The sequence below is a fragment of the Ctenopharyngodon idella genome, chromosome 20 (assembly GCF_019924925.1).
Source record: "Ctenopharyngodon idella isolate HZGC_01 chromosome 20, HZGC01, whole genome shotgun sequence".
Lineage (NCBI taxonomy): Eukaryota > Metazoa > Chordata > Actinopteri > Cypriniformes > Xenocyprididae > Ctenopharyngodon > Ctenopharyngodon idella.
The window spans coordinates 23550917-23570636 of NC_067239.1; the positions used below are offsets into that span (position 1 = coordinate 23550917).

The window sequence follows — 19720 nt, forward strand, 5'->3', positions numbered from 1 at the left end:
AATGGTTACATTATAAGTAACAATATGTAGCTTAACTATGATTGAAAACTAGGGGTTTTCAAAAGAAATAACTAATTTGAAAAGCCAACTTACTGAGAAAAGCAGGTGGAAAGTATTCTAAAAGAATTTTCAGATAAAAAAAAAAACTAAGAATGAGGAAAGACAATGTTATAACATATCAGCAACAAGGGTTGCATGTCAGACAGTCATCATCATAATCTGATAGGCTTACCTGAAAATCAAGTCATGAGATGTATGGCTAAAAATTACTTACTCTGGGGGAGAATGTGCACATTTCCAAAAACTCAAATGAACTTTATCTATTTTTATGTCACTAAAAAATGAGTGGACAACGATTAAGACAAAAAAATAAAAAATAAAATAACTAGGCTATTCATAAGAACATCACATTATAACAACCACAAATTATGACAAAAACTTGAATCAGTTGATTTCTCAGGTTTCATGATAATTATTAAATCGTTACATGTATGGCTGTATTTTAAAACAGCCAGCATAATACATATTCTCTCTGTATCACATATCATCATCTGCAGTATTTCAGATAGGCTACATGTAGGCCTATTTGAAATACAAAATGCTAATTTGTACTTTGTATTTTAAAGGCTTAGAGTTTAAAATAAATTTAAGTTGAAATTAGTACCTAGAACCATTTTCCATAATGTATAATTAGGGGCTCATATTAAAGAGTTGATTTCCTATTAAAAATGTTTTACATAATGTTTGACATATTTTGTTATATACACATTTTATATATTAAACTGCATTTTAAGAAATTGATATAACGAATCAAATAAAATAATTCACATAACTGCAATTTAGTATAAAATTTTCTCTCTCCTCCACTTTCCAGTCTGTTTTAACTGTTCTCTCCAATTAAGGCAAGAAACAGTTTTATTAGTACTTGATTTTGACCCAGCAATCTAAATTAGCATTTCACAAGAAGTATAAAATGAGTTGCTTAAGAAAGCTATTCAAGTAAATACTATATGAAGAGGCATTTAATTATTAGTAATTATTGTCTAAAGTAATATTTGGAAATTTTGGAAACATTTGAAATTTTTCATAAAAGAGCAGAAAACCATGTCATTAAACCAATAATTCCTCACACTTAAAATGTCTAATATAAAATAAAAAAGTGAACTTCACAAAGCAAAGGAATCTTACTCTTACTCTTGAGTTGTGAAAAATTACCCCCATTTTTCAAGTATAGATAAAAGTCCATACACCCCAATCACTGCATGCACATATATTACACAACAAAGTATAAAGTCATATTGTAACCTTATTTTTTGACTAATAATATCAGAACATAGAAACATTTCTTCCACAAAACAGTAACAGAAATTGCAGAGGAGGAAACCCTTTTGGAGTGTCTTTTAAGTGTTAATAATGTTATATGAGCCGTTGGAGCTGTCTTTAACTGCTGAGGAAATGTTGGCTTCAGACACGTTGTACACATCTGCAAATAGTTAGATGTTTGTTACTCACATCTATTGTCTTTACTTTAATTCATTTAGCATTTAATCAAGTGAGAAATATACTGTAACAACATTAGTGATTCATCTTATTGAAAATATATTAACCATTAGATTTTAGATTTAATGTCATCTACTTACTCTTCCGTTGCAACCTTTGAAAGAAAGTGAGTCCAGATGTGGATGATGGTCCTGCACTGGAACTCTGTGAGGAGATATCAGTCAAATATTGTAAAAATATGTAAGCAATGTTAGAAGTTTAACATTAGTTACCCTATAGAGCTCATCTAAGTTTGCGCTGGGTTACCTTGGTTTGGTTGGAACTGATTTTTTGTAGTGACAGCTTTCCTCGTAGTGACTCACGAACCTGCAAAGATCTCTGGTTAGCTTCCAGAAATTTGAACATCTCCTAAACACCTGTTTATTATACAGCTCTCTAAAACACTTGATTCTGATTTGTCAGTTACACAATCCAGCGCTCATATAAAGGTATTCACTGTCGTTCATGGCAACTCTTGGTCTTTTCTCACTGCGCTTAAAGGATTAGTTCACTTCTGAATGAAAATTTCCTGATAATTTACACACCCCTATGTCATCCAAGATGTTCATGTCTTTCTTTCTTCAGTCGAAAAGAAATTAAGGTTTTTGAGGAAAACATTAAAGGATTTTTCTCTATATAGTGGACTTCAGTGGGGTTCACCGGGTGGAAGGTCCAAATTGCAGTTTCAGTGCAGCTTCAAAGGGCTCTACACGATCCCAGACGAGGAATAAGGGTCTTATCTAGCGAAACGATTGGTCATTTTATAAAGGAAATTAAAATGTATATACTTTTTAACCACAAATGCTCATCAATTTGAAGTTGGAGGAGAAAATTAGATGAAGTTTTTTACCCTACTGCGGTACTTCCGCCTACATCACGCGTGACCTTTCAATATAATGCATGGCACATCGCAGAGCAGTGCAAGACGAGCATTTGTGGTTAAAAAGTATATACATTTTTATTTAAAAAAAAAAAAAAAAATGGTTGATCGTTTCGCTAGATAAGACCCTTATTCCTCATCTGGGATCGCCCTTTGAAGCTGCACTGAAACTGCAATATTTATTTTTCCTACTATGGTAGTAAATGGGGGTGAGATCTGTTTGGTTACTGACATTCTTCCAAATATCTTCCTTTCTGTTCAGCAGAACAAAGAATTTCATACAGGTATGAAACTACTTGAGGGTGAGTAAATGATGACAGAATTTTCATTTTTGGGTGAACTATGCCATTAATGGGGTTCTGTCAGGGTTCTCCTCTGACAGTTCTGTCTGTTGTCTCTTTGTTTGTGTTGTGCTTGAGCACATGGCTCTGTTTTTGTTTGTGTTGGCCATGTGCTCATCTTGTCCCGCCTCCTTGTTTCCAATTACCACGCCCCCTGTTTAGTCCTTGTTGAGTCCTTGTTTGTCTGGATGTGCTCACCTGTTCCTCATGTTCTCAGCTCAATTTATAATGTGCTCTCTTTCCCTCTTGTTTTGCCAGTTCCCTTTTAAGGGAACTCACGCTGCATCGTATGACGATACTTTGGGGAACGCCTTCGATATGCAAGCGTCTGAAGCACATGTGAAACTAGTCGAATCCTGATTGGTGCCAGCATCCTTTTATAGCTTCCGTGTTACACTGGTTACGTCATGAAGCAGCACCAATCGGGACTGGACTAGTTTCACACGTGCTTCAGACGCTTGCACACCGAAGGCGTTCCCCAAAGTGTTGTCATACAACGCAGCGTCTTGTTCCCTTCTCAGGGAACAAAGGTTACAGACGGAACTCAAGACATTTGTTGTGCTACTGCTTGCCATGTTGTTCCCCTTTGTGCTGTTACAGTTAATTGATTGCTAGTAGTAGTAGTTCCAATTTTGCTACTTTAGTTGCGTCTTGATCTGCCTTCTGTTCCAGAGTATCCTTGCTATTGTTTTGTATTTTTCCCCTTAGTTTTCTCAGCTTTTTCTAGAGTTCTTAGTTTACTTAGTATTTAGTTTTCCCTTTATTTTTGCCTTTGAAGTTTGCTTTTCACCTTTTCCTTAACTGGTTCCTTTAGTTTATTCCTAACTTTAGTTCTTTCTGTTTTCTTTTTATTTGTTTATTACTTTAGTAGTAGTTTCTCTAGCTATTGCAAAACATTAGTTTCCGCCATCTGTCTTGTCGTGTTTCGTCTTGTGTTTGCTGTGTCTCTTGTTTGTTACAGTCCTGTCCTGCAAGCTGACCTTCCCTTATTGCTCATTCTCCCTGCCTAGCAACTAGACCAATGCAGTGCCTGAGATACCTGAGTGTATAGCCTGTGGTGCACTGAGTTCCTGCCTGGCCATCGCTGCTATCCTCTGGTCTCATACTGCCCTGCCATTTCTAACTCATTCTGTGCTTGAGTCATCTCTCATAGATCCCTGGCTGGGTTCTTTATAGAACCCTAGGGTTCTGGACTCAATTGATAAAGTATGTTTACAAGCTCAGTCATAAAATTTAATCAAAATAAAAAATGAATTAAAACAAAATTAATTAAAACTATTATATCTATCTAATGATCCTATGATGGGAACCCCTAAAAGGTTCTATATATGAAACACCTGACAGAATACTTTAAGGTTCTATATAGAACCTTTTCTTCTAAGAGTGCAGTGTGATATGTTGTTGCCAAATGTAATGTATGGTTTAATATAATTCATATAATGGCAGATTTTTAAATTAAATTCTAGGTAACAAAGTTAAATGGCTTTACTTAAGCTCTTTACAAAATAACAGAAGTAAACTCATACCTTGCTGTCTAAAAGCGTTCCAAACACCAAAATAAATAATCCCTATTAAAAGAAATGTTACAAATACATTAAGTTATCAGTTGCAATATAGTTCAATTTTAAATTCAATGAAAAAGCATTATTGGACTGCACAAATTGTAATACACAAAATGTAAACTTGCTATAAAATTGATATTATATAGACAGAAAGTGATACCTGCAGTGAATTGAGGATTGTAAACACCACATGAACACCCAAGTCACGTGACACCATGGTTCCAATTCCAAATCCCCATGTTAGACCAAAGATAGGAGTCAAAATGGCCACACATCGGAAAATGACCACAAGGGCATGTTTCTCATCTGGTTGAGTTGTGGCACCATCTCTCCTCAATAACTTATACAGAGCCACAATCAAAACCAAAAGGTTTATGGCTACAATAGTGAGAGCTGGAATCACAAATGCCAACAGGGCCTTAGATTCATCCCAGTTCAGCCAGCAAGCTTGTTTGGAAACATAATTTTGAGGTCCAGCTGTCGAAGCAACAGTAATGGCTGCTATGAGCAAAGGTGCACCATAACCGACTATGAAGGCAATGGCCATCATTTTGGCCCTTGACGTCTGGGAAAAGACCATGACTGTACGGTAAAAGAGAAACAGCGCTGAAATTAGCATCCAGAAGAAAAGAGCCAGGTAAAAAAAGTGCATGAAGAAAACCGCTGGACTGCAGCGACCCACTGAGGTTGGCTGCTCTTGATCTGTGATTGCGGCTCCAATGATAAAACAGATGTTTGCGATCAGCAGGGACACGGCAATGTTGACTATGGAGACATGTCGCATGTAGGATGTGTCATTTCTTCTTACCGACTTCCATACAATAGTCTCAATAATGAGGCATATAACCAAGCTAGCCATTGAAATAGTTACTCCAATGTAAGTTATATAGGCTAAGGCTTTGTGATCAATGGAAAACGGTGACATTAGGATTGAAAAAGAGGTTGTGTGGTTGCATTCACATGTAATCTTGCCAGTTTGGTTCGCTGAGGGCTTTACTTCACATCCAGTGGAATCCCATCCGTCAAGATTGAAGTTCCAAAAGACACACTGAGGATTTCCCAAAGACTGATCAGTAATGTCAAACGCAAAAGAAATGTTGTTAAGCATTTCATTAACTTTAACAACCACCACATCTCCATTGATGCGCACATCTGAATTCCTACTGTCATTATTAGTATCACGAGTAGGTAGGACATTGTCAAGAGTTGTGAAGATTATGATGGTTACAGTAGTCACATTAGGAACCTGTGGTATTACAATCTCCGTAGTTGAGTTTGGCAGTGTTGATGTTATACTGAATGAGTTATTAATTGTAGTTCTGTTCAGCTGAATTGATGTTTTATTAATCGCAAACTCATCTTTGAGACGGTCACTTATCTTCTCAATACCGCTCAGAAGTTGAATGCTGGTGTTTTCTGTGGTGTTTCCTTTGTTCAATGTGTTCCATGTATCACTGACATTACCTGATACAATGATGTTCACTGTTTCTAGGTAATTCTGGAAATCGAATATAAAATTATGTTTAATATGATGAAGTTTAGCTCATAAAATGGAAATATTTGATATAAAAGATATTTGGATAATCTAATAAGACACAACATAAGATATTATTATACCATAAATTCATTATAAAGAAGAGAATGGCTATTGCACAACACAGTTCTGTATGTGCACTGAATCAATATTAGTTCACTAATGTAGTTAACTACATTATCTTATTAAATTCAATTTAATAGGTTACGAGAATAAAATGTATACACATTAAATTTGCTTAAATGTGAATATACATACCACCATCACTGGATTATTGATGACAGCAGCTTGTGACAAATTAGCAACTTTAAAAAGTATAAGAACAATAGCTTGAACAGTAGCAGCAGACTGTGTTATATTAACACTATTCTGTGCTGTGGCACTACTGAGGTTAGCCATAAACTCTGGAATCTCCTCCACAAGCAAGACCTATATTGCGAAGTACAAAAATATAAATATTAGAAACATTTAAAAATGGCAAGATGATTACAGATAGAGGTACATGATCAATACATTACCTCAGCTCTGATTTTAAGGTCGAAGATAGGTTCAAACACACAGTTGTCCTGTACTGGTATCCACCCACGTGATTCACATCTGTAAGTTATGGTGCCTTTAAAGCCACTTACACAGATTCCTTTCTTTTCATCATTTGTTTTTCCAAGTCCAAGTTCTTCATTTTTACAGTCAAAATCTGGAGAAGTTTTTGATTTAAAGTCAGAAGGAAACTGATTCAACTGAAAAGGTGCTTGCACACTATGCAGAAGTGTCAGAAATAACTATTGTCAAACACAGTAACTAAATAATAGGATCAAAACAGACAACTCCACAAGATCAGATGCGAAACTGAAGGCTCACTTTCTGCGCTTGTCTTTACTGTGACTCTGCTCCAGCTGTAACTGTACTCAAGTAGTGTTGGCAGACCCTTGAGACGGCATGTAAAGGTTTCCTCCTTACAATCCCCACTTTTAGTAGGATGGTTTAATATGATGTCAGAGCCTGATGCAGGTACTAGAAAACATTAATAACATGGAGAATTTAACTGAAGGTTTAAATGACAACTACTCAGTAACGTTTATAAAAATGTACAACCGATTTATATGTACAACCTGAAGTTTGTACTGCATCATTCAGGACCCACTCAACATTGTAGCCAGCATCAACAGAACATCTCAGTTGGACAGTGCTGTTTACACATTGAAAAACACGGTATGTATCACCCACAATGATAGTGGGGCGTTGTTTAATAATAATGTTTTGCCACTGAATGTACGGTATTGTATTTGTTTGTATGATGCATGAGTATTGACCTGCATGGGGGGGGGGGGGGGGGGGGGAATCAATAAACAAAATCATGATTAATATCATATTTTGTAAATGAGAAGGCATTCATAATATAAATGTCCTAGCTTAATTAGCTTAATTTTGATTGGTTGATTGGTTTCATAATTAAACTTAATGTTGATATGGCAGCATCATCTATGTTATAGTATCATGTAGTATAATTATATGCTATAGTACATCAATCTTAATATACTTAAATCAAACTATGGTAAAGTTTTACAGCAGTCTGCTTTTTAAAACAGGACTCTAAAAACAATCAACCACTTTTCCGAGAGGACAAAGATAAATTCCACGTCACTCACCACTGTCACTTTCACTAGTGTTTTTCACAGTGAGAGTGCTGCTGTTGTTTGAAATGGTGTATCTTGTGTTGTCTAGTGCAGGATCTTTGTTGTTCACCATCCATTTTATTGGTCCCTTTGCAAAGTCTGGCTGTATGCAGTTCAGATCCAGCTTTTGCAAAGGATATAATTCATCTTTTGTGAAGTCCTTTTGTTCTGACAATAAAAACCATACAGATACAATATAACAAATATGATGGAACTAATAAATGTGAAGGGTTTTAAATTAGGTACTGACTACCCTTACCACTTTGAGCAAAAGCATCTTCAGCTAAAATGATTCCTTGTGCTTTTAGAGAGTCAGAAACATCTGTGTTTGCTGCTGTAAAATCAAGGCTGTTGGATGTTGCTCCTATTGTATAGTCTGCTATAACACTACCAGGTCTGTGGAGCGAAACACAAACCACACCAATGTGAAGACACTGTATTAATATTGTATTTGAAAAAAGTAGTGAATAAATGGGAATGTTGTGTGAAAAAAAAAGTGAATTTAAATGGTAGATCATACCTGAAGCCAGAGACTTTTGTAGAATTAGGAATGTAGCCAGTTAACTTTTTAGAATAACTTAACTCAATCTGTAAAAACCAAAAGAACCAAATGTATGCTTGAAAATGTTACAATAATAAAAAGTAAATAAAGTTTTTGTGGCTATATTAATATGACATCATTTCGTGCATAAATCGAATAAGCTACAAGGCTTTGCAAAGATGTTGTTATTAAAGGATAGTATGTTTAGAGTGTTAAATTAATGTTAGGGAAAAATAAATACAGAAATATAATAAAATAATAAATAATAAAAATAAAAAGTGTTATGGCTTATGTAAAGCACACAGATGGGTTAAAAACGTAAAAAAAAAAATAAAAAAAAAACTTAAAAATAACATCATTTTTTAATAATCAAAAATATTTCATTAAATATGAAACATGGAATACCCACTGCTGTCTTAATTTGTCCAGATAAATCTTTGTAATCCTTGCTATTAGGGTCAGTAAGACTGGTGTCAAAAGTCTTAACTATTTTCATTGACATTCCAATAACTGTAAAACAAATGTACATTTATGTGCAATGTATCAGGTATCAAACAATCCTCAATATTTAATACAATATGCAAATACTACCCAGTAACTGGGGTATGCAAGATAAACAATGATAACCCCTTTTATTGTTTTTGACTTGCATTACATAGCATTTTTGTGTCGCTGCTAATGAAAAATATCATCTTAATTCAGACATCATATATTTTTGTGCTGTATTTAGATTTAGATTCACAGTACCTGTCTGTGCTGTTGTTGACACTAGAATAAAAAAATATTAATACAACAAAAATATGAATATAATGTTTCCTGCATGAAACCAAAGTTAAGAAACAAAGGGTTTATGGATCTATATTTTTTTTTCCCTAAACATGCAAAGCAATAAATTCATTTTATATATCTTTCTTTTTATAACCTGATATGATTTTGTATCAAATAGATTTATTGTCACTTAAAACACATAAAATCTGTTAAAAGGGCTTAAAGGGTTAGTTCATCCAAAAATGAAAATTCTGTCATTAATTACTCACCCTCATGACGTTCCAAACCCGTAAAACTTTTGTTCAGCCTACACAACTACCACTTTCAAGCCCCAGAAAGGCAGTAAAGACATCATAAAAGTGATCCATGTGACTCCAGTGGTTTAACCTCAATTTTATGAAGCGACATGAGTGCTTTGTTTATGCAGAAACAATATTTATTACTTAACTTACAAAATAAAATCCTCCAACGCTCAATGTCTTGATGATGTCTTTATGATGCCTTTACTAACTTTCTGTGGCTTGAAAGTGGTAGTTGCGTAGGCTGTCAAATGAAGGGACAGAAAGCTCTCGGATTTCATCAAAAAGATCTTCATTTGTGTTCCAAAGATGAACGAAGGTCTTACGGGTTTGGAATGACATGAGGGTGAGTAATTAATGACAGAGTTTAAATTTTTGGGTGAACTAACCCTTTAAGTATTCACTGAAAGAACAGGTTTCAGTAACAGTTATCACACTAAAACAAATCTTCACCATCATCACGGTTTTTTACACTTTATTACAGATTTTGTTTTACTGGGCATACCTGTTGTTGGTGATGTTTGGTTTGGTGGTGATGTTGTTGGTGGTAATGTTGATGGTGTTACTGTTGAAACTGAAGAAAACAGACATGACTTGGATTGAAAATTCAGCCTCTATTCTCTTGTGCCTACAAATTCTTTAAATTTTGTAACATCTTTATAAAGACACTGACAAATCAGCATTAAAACACACAAAAAAAACAAATATTTCATATCTTATTATCTAATGTAATAATTTTTTGTCATTCACTGTCATTGTATCCAAGGTGCTTTACAGTCATAGGTAAAGCTAAATACAAACAGAGATAAAACAAAGTTCAAATAGCAAAAAAAATAAATAAATAAAAGCAAGAGAGAATAAATGAGCTTTAAGTTTGCACTTAAAAATAGACAGAGTATGTGCTGATCTGATGTGTAGTGGTAAACTATTCCAAAGATTGGGACCGGCTGCCTCAAATGCCCTATCACCCTTATGTTTCAGTCTGGTTCTTGATACCTTTAGTTGAATTTGATTCCCTGACCTAAGTCATCTAGTGGGCTGATGAATTGAAATGAGGTCAGAGAGATATGAGGGAGCGAACTTATGAATGGATTTATAGATTAGTGTAAGTACCTTGTAATTAATTCTATATCTTACAGACAACCAGAGAAGGGAAGCAAGTATAGGCGTAATATGCTCCCGCTTACATGTTCACGTCAACAGCATAGCAGCAGAATTCTGTACTAATTGTAGTCATGCAAGAACGGAGTGACTAAGGCCAAAATAGAGCGAACTGCAGTAGTCGAAACGGGGTAAAATAAAGGCATGAATGACTTGCTTGTCCATTTTAAGGTCACTATCAATGATAAAACCCAAGTTTTTAACATATGGTTTAATGTTGGGTTTGAGATGAGTGAGCTTAGCTTTTAAAGCAGCTGAAGTGGATGCTGGACCAAAAAAAATAATCTCAGTCTCGATTCATTAAGATGCAAAACATTTAGAGACATCCAGTTCGTTAAGTCTCAAAATCGCTTGTGTCTCCTTTTTTTAAATCATAAGTAAATTTGGATATCGTCCGTAAAACAATGGAATGAAACTCCATGTTTTCAGAAAATATTACCCAGCGGAATCATATTGAGGGAAAATAAAATGGGAGCGAGAATGGAGCCTTGTGGGACACCACAGGTAAGCTTGGCTACGGATGAGGCACAATTTACAACATTAACTGTATAGCATCTGTTAGACAAATAGGATGTAAACCATTTAAGAATATTACTGTTAAAAAGGCCCATTGTAAATGTATTTTGAATTTGTGTCTGTAAGACGTTCTCTGGCAATCAGCCAGTGTCAGAGCACGCTGTCAAAGCAACAATGTAAAGACGCTATGCTCCGCCCACCACCAGCAGGTGGCCTTGATTAGCATTTTTAGAATACAGCTCCTTATGGAGCAGGTGAAAACAAAACAGACATTATGCTTCCTTCATGTTTGGTGTTGTGTGCGTGTATAGTATAAAACAAGTAAGTGGATTTATGCACTGTATTTTGTTAATGGTGGTGTTAAAGATGTATGATCCATTTATGAGCATCCTGAATTTATATCATTGTTCATTTAAAAAAATTTTTTTTAAAGGGCACATGGTAGTGATTTGATTGTTTTGTGAATACTGATTATTGTTCATGGAAGTGTTCACACTATATTCCCCATGTGAATTCATTTAGTTTATTTAATATTGTGTGCTTATTCTAATTTAGTGTTATATATATTCTATCATTGTTAATTATTTCTATTTTATGCTTTGTTTCAGACCACACACTCACTCAAATTCCAATGTACTCAAAGTTTATTCACACTGTGGAATTAAGGTGGTGAAATAAAGCAAACATCAAAGAACTATCGAACAATCAAACTCAAGTCTGTCTATTAGCATCAATAACACACGTACCTGTACATGTGTTATTGATGCTAATGGACAGACTTGAATTTGTTGCAGTGAAACCAGCCAAACATGAGCAACTGTGACTTCCTATTTCATTTGTGCATTTGGCATTTGGACCACATACAGATGGAACGAACATACATTCATTTATATCTATCAAGGGAATAACATTTCAGATCTTAATATTTAAAATAATTTTCTAATTGGAAAAAAAAGAAGTTTAAAAAACATAATTCAAAAAAATGCACCACACCTATGCATAGATTACTGCTATTGATAGTTTCATTAATCTTTGTAATATTATATCCTTTCCAAAAAGAGCATGAATAGTTTCTGCTGTAATTGTAACAGTGGGCATTCGGCCCACACACCAACGACCAGCTGACACATTCATTGATATCTAAAATAAAATAATGTATTTTCTTGACCTATTATGCCCGTTTACTGTGTATGTGAAGTTTTAGCTCAAAACACCCCACAGATCATTTATCATAGTATGTTAAAAATGCCACTTTTTGGGTGTGAGCAAAAATGCGCCTTTTTTTGAGTGTGTCCCTTTAAATACAAATAAGCTGTTGCTCTTGGCCCCCTTTCCAGAATAGGGAGGAGTTTCAAAAACTAGCAACAACAAAACAAGACAATCTCACGCACCAAAAATGTCAGAAAGGGTGTTCATGTACAATTTTTAACTATAGGAAACTCTTGTTTACGATACTTCCGATAGCATGTGAGGGCAGCATCAGTTCTGGATATGAAGTTTAAGCAAAAAGCGTTGGTTTTGACCCATTTTTTAGAATCAACCTTTGTGAAAATCCAGCGTTGAACAGACCCTCGTTTGTGAAGCAGTTCGGTGTAAAATGAATGGCGCAAACGTACCAGACTTTACCTACTTTCTTTGGGACATTTCCTTCGAAAATGAAATTTAACCACAATGTCCTCAGTGACTCAGATGGCGGGAGTCTATTAGGGGTGGGAGAAAAAAATCGATGAATCGAGATTCTGTCTTCAACGATTCTGGACCGATTCTGAGAATTTCAGAATTGATTCTGAGCTTAGTTTTTAAACGCAGATGTCCGATGATGCTGCATGTGTCTTAGAAACACCCGTATCTGCTTGCTTCCAAATACTCACACACACACACACACACACCACTCGAAACTTCCATAAAATTGTCTTTCATTGCGCAGGATATGCGCTGTGAGAAATGTTATACACAATGTTATAACACAAAAGAGAAATCTGAATATAGAATGTACCTGAACATGTGTTATTGATGCTGACGGGGAGACTTGAGTTTGTTGGAGTGAATCCATTCAAACATGAGCAATTGTAACTTCCTTTTGTATTTATGCAGTTGGCATTTGGGCCACATACAGATGGACTGAACAGACATTCATTTATATCTGGAAAGGAAAAAAACACTTTTAATATCTCAATATTTAACATCATTTTCTAATTTGAATTAAAAAAAAAAAAAATTAACATCTGGAAAACATGATAATACAAATAAATGAATCAGACCTATGCATGTGTTATTGCTATTAATAGTTTCATTCATTTACTCCAACGATTCTGGACCGATTCTGAGAATTTCAGAGCTTAGTTTGTAAACACAGATGAACGATAACGCTGCATGTGTTTTAGAAACAGCCGTATCTGCTTGCTTCCAATTACTCACACATACACACCACTCAAAATTTCTATAAAATTGTCTTTCATAATGTTCGGAAAGATTGAAGCGAATTACAAGGACATTCGCAGGCTTCATTGCGCAGGATATGCGATGTGAGAAATGCACGCTTTTCTTGATGTCACGCTTGCAGTGTGTGGTCTCGCTCGCCGGTATTTTCATTACAAATACTCTACGAAAGCAGTGGTCTCAAACTCAATTCAATTCAACTCAACTCAAATCTTCAGTCCAATCAAATGCTCTCTAGAATCTGAAGTCCCGCCTCCTCCTACACTCTTACAGACGCTGAAGCCTCGGCTGAAATCGGTCATTTGCTCACACATTTACTAGTTTCTACATGGTGAATGGCACATAGTGCACTATATAGAGAATAGGGAACAATTCAGACAGTGTAAATATGCTTTCCTTTGACGCGAATAAAGTCCGTTTTCATGTTAGTGTCACATGAACCGCCGCAACGCGAGCAGTCTGCTCCGGTCCAGAGACACGAGAGCACAGAGCGGATCATATGCGCGAGTCGGTAAAGACCACAAAAGGTATGGACTCATTTGAATTCTGCACAGAATGCTGTATATAAGCGATATAAAGGACATTATGAGGAGAAACGGTTAGAGATTAGAAGGAAACAGAGGTTTTACAGAGTCTAAAGGCTCTGGCCGAGCTGTAACATAAACAAACGCTATTGGCTATTTTAAAAAAGGGCCGGGGCTGTTCAATATATCGCCCTGTCTTCCTGTTTTAGTTGAAATTACGTCAACACATTGAATAATGCTGCGCGTTCCAACACTCTTTAGTGGGCCTTTAATGTTATACACAAAAAAATATCATTATTCATCTTACCTTATTATCTAAGGTAATAACACACACAAATCTGAATATAGAATGTACCTGAACATGTGTTATTGATGCTGACGGGGAGACTTGAGTTTGTTGGAGTGAATCCATTCAAACATGAGCAATTGTAACTTCCTTTTGTATTTATGCAGTTGGCATTTGGACCACATACAGATGGATTGAACAGACATTCATTTATATCTGGAAAGGAAAAAACACTTTTAATATCTCAATATTTAACATCATTTTCTAATTTGAATTAAAAAAAAAAATTAACAACATCTGGAAAGCATGATAATACAAATAAATGAATCAGACCTATGCATGTGTTATTGCTATTAATAGTTTCATTCATTTACTCCAACGATTCTGGACCGATTCTGAGAATTTCAGAGCTTAGTTTGTAAACACAGATGAACGATAACGCTGCATGTGTTTTAGGAACAGCCGTATCTGCTTGCTTCCAATTACTCACACATACTCACCTCTCAAAATTTCTATAAAATTGTCTTTCATAATGTTCAGAAAGATTAAAGCGAATTACAAGGACATTCGCGGGCTTCATTGCGCAGGATATGCGATGTGAGAAATGCACGCTTTTCTTGATGTCACGCTTGCAGTGTGCGGTCTCGCCCTCTGGTATTTTCATTACAAATACTCTACGAAAGCAGTGGTCTCAAACTCAATTCAATTCAACTCAACTCAAATCTTCAGTCCAATCAAATGCTCTGTAGAATCTGAAGTCCCGCCTCCTCCTACACTCTTATAGACGCTGAAGCCTCGGCTGAAATCGGTCATTTGCTCACACATTTACTAGTTTCTACACGGTGAATGGCACATAGTGCACTATATAGAGAATAGGGAACAATTCAGACAGTGTAAATATGCTTTCCTTTGACGCGAATGAAGTCCGTTTTCGCATTAGTGTCACATGAACCGCCGCAACGCGAGCAGTCTGCTCCGGTCCAGAGACACGAGAGCACAGAGCGGATCATAAGCGCGAGTCGGCAAAGACCACAAAAGGTATGGACCCATCTGAATTCTGCACAGAATGCTGTTTATAAGCGATATAACGGAAATTATGAGGAGAAACGGTTAGAGATTAGAAGGAAACAGAGGTTTTACAGAGTCTAACGGCTCTGGCCGATAGACATAAACAAAACGGCTCTGTAACATAAACAAAATGCTATTGGCTATTTAAAAAAAGGGCCGGGGCTGTTCGATATATCGCCCTGTCTTCCTGTTTCAGTTGAAATTACGTCAACACATTGAATAATGCTGCGCGTTCCAACACTCTTCAGTGGGCCTTTAATGTTATACACAAAAAAATGTCATTATTCATCTTACCTTATTATCTAAGGTAATAACACACACAAATCTGAATATAGAATGTACCTGAACATGTGTTATTGATGCTGACGGGGAGACTTGAGTTTGTTGGAGTGAATCCATTCAAACATGAGCAATTGTAACTTCCTTTTGTATTTATGCAGTTGGCATTTGGACCACATACAGATGAATTGAAAAGACATCCATCTATATCTGGAAAGGAAAAAACACTTTTAATATCTCAATATTTAACATCATTTTCTAATTTGAATTAAAAAAAAAAAAATTAACAACATCTGGAAAACATGATAATACAAATAAATGAATCAGACCTATGCATGTGTTATTGCTATTAATAGTTTCATTCATTTACTCCAACGATTCTGGACCGATTATGAGAATTTCAGAGCTTAGTTTGTAAACACAGATGAACGATAACGCTGCGTGTGTTTTAGAAACAGCCGTATCTGCTTGCTTCCAAAAACTCACACATACACACCACTCAAAATTTCTATAAAATTGTCTTTCATAATGTTCAGAAAGATTGAAGCGAATTACAAGGACATTCGCAGGCTTCATTGTGCAGGATATGCGCTGTGAGAAATGTGCGCTTTTCTTGATGTCACGCTTGCAGTGTGCGGTCTCGCTCGCCGGTATTTTCATTACAAATACTCTACGAAGGCATTATGTATGTCGTTTGGAATGCAGTGGGCTTATTTATTAAAAATATGAAACTCACTGACAGAAGGCTGCTTTGAGTTTCAAATGCTCACGTGCGCTTTGTGAAGAGTGCTCGTGCATGCAGCTGTGTGCGACTCCGTGTAAGAGGTTAAATGTACTTGCATCTCAAAATGGTTTTATGACGCGAAATAAATGTCAGTCAAAAACAGTCAGTTATTTCTTAGGGGATTAAACAGACAGGACAAACCACATCTTATATTTCAAAAGAGACCTGTGCATTAGTGTGAATGCAGCTTATTAGATCTCCCGCTGACTATGATGTCATCAGTACTAATCAAACAACTGTAAAGCTGAGAAGAAGAATGAAAATCACTCACTGCTCTTGAATGGAAAACATTCAGAGACTCTTAAATACTGAAAGCACTCTGTTTATTGCTTGTAATATTTTTGCTGTTGTTCCTCTTTATTGTTTACTACTTGCTTTTGCTTTGAATCTATATTAGTTTATATATTTAAAATTCTTAACATACAATTGTTTTGTTTTAATTTATTTTAATTGATGATGTCATTGTATGGAAGAATCTGAATCTGCTCATTTGAAGAGACTGTTTCTGATTTATGGGAATTATTAAAAAAAAGGAGTGAGTGGATTTTTACCATTATAGGCTGGTTGTTTACACACACTGCAGACACACATCAGTGTTCAAACACCTTATAAAAGTGAATTTTGCATAAATCTTCCCCTTTAAATCTTGTAAAATCTTTATAAAGACACTGACAAATCAGCCTTAAAACACTTATGCCCGGTTTCACATACAAGGCTTACACTAAAATGCATGTTTGAGCTGTATCTTAAAATATGTCAGTGCCATTGTTTTGTCTCAAGATGCACAGTAATGTTTTTCTTTGTTTGTTTGTTTGTTTGTTTTCTTCCAAGGCACGTTTACAAAAGCTACTTAAATGTCCTAATTTACATAAGGCCTACTCCTGGCTTAATCTAAACCCCGTCTGTCAAACTAGGCCTTAAAGTCCCCCTGAAATCAAAATGTAAGTTTTTTAGCTTTTAGTATGAATATGTTAGCCTTAAGGTTATGAATAAGCTGGTGTGTTCCAAAACAATGACAAAATTCGCATCTAGGAGATATAAGCATTCAAAACTTACAATCTCTCACTTCCGCTAAAATGGATCACGGATTTTCATGACATCACATCGCACTTCATTTTCTCGTCAAATCTTCGGTCCAATCAAATGCTCTCTAGAATCTGAAGTCCCACCTCCTCCTACACTCTTACAGACGCTGAAGCCTCGGCTGAAATCGGTCATTTGCTCACACATTTACTAGTTTCTATATGGTGAATGGCACATAGTGCACTATATAGAAAATAGGGAACGATTAAGACAGTGTAAATATGCTTTCCTTTGACGCGAATAAAGTCCGTTTTCGCGTTAGTGTCACATGAACCGTCGCAACGCAAGCAGTCTGCTCCGGTCCAGAGACACGAGAGCACAGAGCGGATCATAAGCGCGAGTCGGTAAAAACCACAAAAGGTATGGACCCATTTGAATTCTGCACAGAATGCTGTATATAAGCGATATAAAGGACATTATAAGGAGAAACGGTTAGAGATTAGAAGGAAACAGAGGTTTTACAGAGTCTAACGGCTCTGGCCGAGCTGTAACATAAACAAAACACTATTGGCTATTTTAAAAAAGGGCCGGGGCTGTTCAATATATCGCCCTGTCTTCCTGTTTCAGTTGAAATTACGTCAACACATTGAATAATGCTGCACGTTCCAACACTCTTCAATGCGCCTTTAATGTTATACACAAAAAAATATCATTATTCATCTTACCTTATTATCTAAGGTAATAACACACACAAATCTGAATATAGAATGTACCTGAACATGTGTTATTGATGCTGACGGGGAGACTTGAGTTTGTTGGAGTGAATCCATTCAAACATGAGCAATTGTAACTTCCTTTTGTATTTATGCAGTTGGCATTTGGGCCACATACAGATGGATTGAACAGACATTCATTTATATCTGGAAAGGAAAAAACACTTTTAATATCTCAATATTTAACATAATTTTCTAATTTGAATTAAAAAAAAAAAAAATTAACAACATCTGGAAAGCATGATAATACAAATAAATGAATCAGACCTATGCATGTGTTATTGCTATTAATAGTTTCATTCATTTACTCCAACGATTCTGGACCGATTCTGAGAATTTCAGAGCTTAGTTTGTAAACACAGATGAACGATAACGCTGCATGTGTTTTAGAAACAGCCGTATCTGCTTGCTTCCAAAAACTCACACATACACACCTCTCAAAATTTCTATAAAATTGTCCTTCATAATGTTCGGAAAGATTGAAGCGAATTACAAGAACATTCGCGGGCTTCATTGCGCAGGATATGCGATGTGAGAAATGCACGCTTTTCTTGATGTCACGCTTGCAGTGTGCGGTCTCGCCCGCCGGTATTTTCATTACAAATACTCTACGAAAGCAGTGGTCTCAAACTCAATTCAATTCAACTCAACTCAAATCTTCAGTCCAATCAAATGCTCTCTAGAATCTGAAGTCCCGCCTCCTCCTACACTCTTACAGACGCTGAAGCCTCGGCTGAAATCGGTCATTTGCTCACACATTTACTAGTTTCTACATGGTGAATGGCACATAGTGCACTATATAGAGAATAGGGAACAATTCAGACAGTGTAAATATGCTTTCCTTTGACGCGAATGAAGTCCGTTTTCGCATTAGTGTCACATGAACCGCCGCAACGCGAGCAGTCTGCTCCGGTCCAGAGACACGAGAGCACAGAGCGGATCATAAGCGCGAGTCGGAAAAGACCACAAAAGGTATGGACCCATTTGAATTCTGCACAGAATGCTGTATATAAGCGATATAAAGGACATTACAAGGAGAAATGGTTAGAGATTAGAAGGAAACAGAGGTTTTACAGAGTCTAACGGCTCTGGCCAATAGACATAAACAAAACGGCTCTGTAACATAAACAAAATGCTATTGGCTATTTTAAAAAAGGGCCGGGGCTGTTCGATATATCGCCCTGTCTTCCTGTTTCAGTTGAAATTACGTCAACACATTGAATAATGCTGCGCGTTCCAACACTCTTCAGTGGGCCTTTAATGTTATACACAAAAAAATATCATTATTCATCTTACCTTATTATCTAAGGTAATAACACACACAAATCTGAATATAGAATGTACCTGAACATGTGTTATTGATGCTGACGGGGAGACTTGAGTTTGTTGGAGTGAATCCATTCAAACATGAGCAATTGTAACTTCCTTTTGTATTTATGCAGTTGGCATTTGGGCCACATACAGATGAATTGAACAGACATTCATCTATATCTGGAAAGGAAAAAACACTTTTAATATCTCAATATTCAACATAATTTTCTAATTTGAATAAAAAAAAAAAAAATTAACAACATCTGGAAAACATGATAATACAAATAAATGAATCAGACCTACGCATGTGTTATTGCTATTAATAGTTTCATTCATTTACTCCAACGATTCTGGACCGATTCTGAGAATTTCAGAGCTTAGTTTGTAAACACAGATGAACGATAACACTGCGTGTGTTT

At 35.9% G+C, this 19720-nt stretch overlaps 1 protein-coding gene across 50 annotated transcripts in view; it reads right to left on the bottom strand.

Annotated features, from left to right (window-relative positions):
* Nucleotides 1–445: 445 nt before the first annotated feature.
* The window catches only part of LOC127502040 (adhesion G protein-coupled receptor F5-like), a 38484-nt gene continuing 19209 nt past the window's right edge, over nucleotides 446–19720 (bottom strand). For 33 of the 50 annotated variants that reach the window (XM_051874488.1, XM_051874539.1, XM_051874535.1 and 30 more), the window contains 20 exons: nucleotides 19335–19481; nucleotides 17991–18137; nucleotides 15474–15620; nucleotides 14133–14279; nucleotides 12811–12957; nucleotides 9643–9711; nucleotides 8818–8838; nucleotides 8480–8580; nucleotides 8050–8117; nucleotides 7789–7925; nucleotides 7503–7697; nucleotides 6966–7166; nucleotides 6715–6867; nucleotides 6375–6550; nucleotides 6115–6285; nucleotides 4483–5820; nucleotides 4287–4328; nucleotides 1807–1866; nucleotides 1641–1704; nucleotides 446–1483 (listed from right to left, as the gene is read on the bottom strand). In XM_051874488.1, coding sequence (XP_051730448.1) covers nucleotides 1401–1483; nucleotides 1641–1704; nucleotides 1807–1866; nucleotides 4287–4328; nucleotides 4483–5820; nucleotides 6115–6285; nucleotides 6375–6550; nucleotides 6715–6867; nucleotides 6966–7166; nucleotides 7503–7697; nucleotides 7789–7925; nucleotides 8050–8117; nucleotides 8480–8580; nucleotides 8818–8838; nucleotides 9643–9711; nucleotides 12811–12957; nucleotides 14133–14279; nucleotides 15474–15620; nucleotides 17991–18137; nucleotides 19335–19481 — 3614 coding nt within the window. In that variant the 3' untranslated portion in view covers nucleotides 446–1400. The remainder of the gene's footprint in view (nucleotides 1484–1640; nucleotides 1705–1806; nucleotides 1867–4286; nucleotides 4329–4482; nucleotides 5821–6114; nucleotides 6286–6374; nucleotides 6551–6714; nucleotides 6868–6965; nucleotides 7167–7502; nucleotides 7698–7788; nucleotides 7926–8049; nucleotides 8118–8479; nucleotides 8581–8817; nucleotides 8839–9642; nucleotides 9712–12810; nucleotides 12958–14132; nucleotides 14280–15473; nucleotides 15621–17990; nucleotides 18138–19334; nucleotides 19482–19720) is intronic. The other 17 variants (XM_051874522.1, XM_051874508.1, XM_051874490.1 and 14 more) reach the window with 12 other exon arrangements.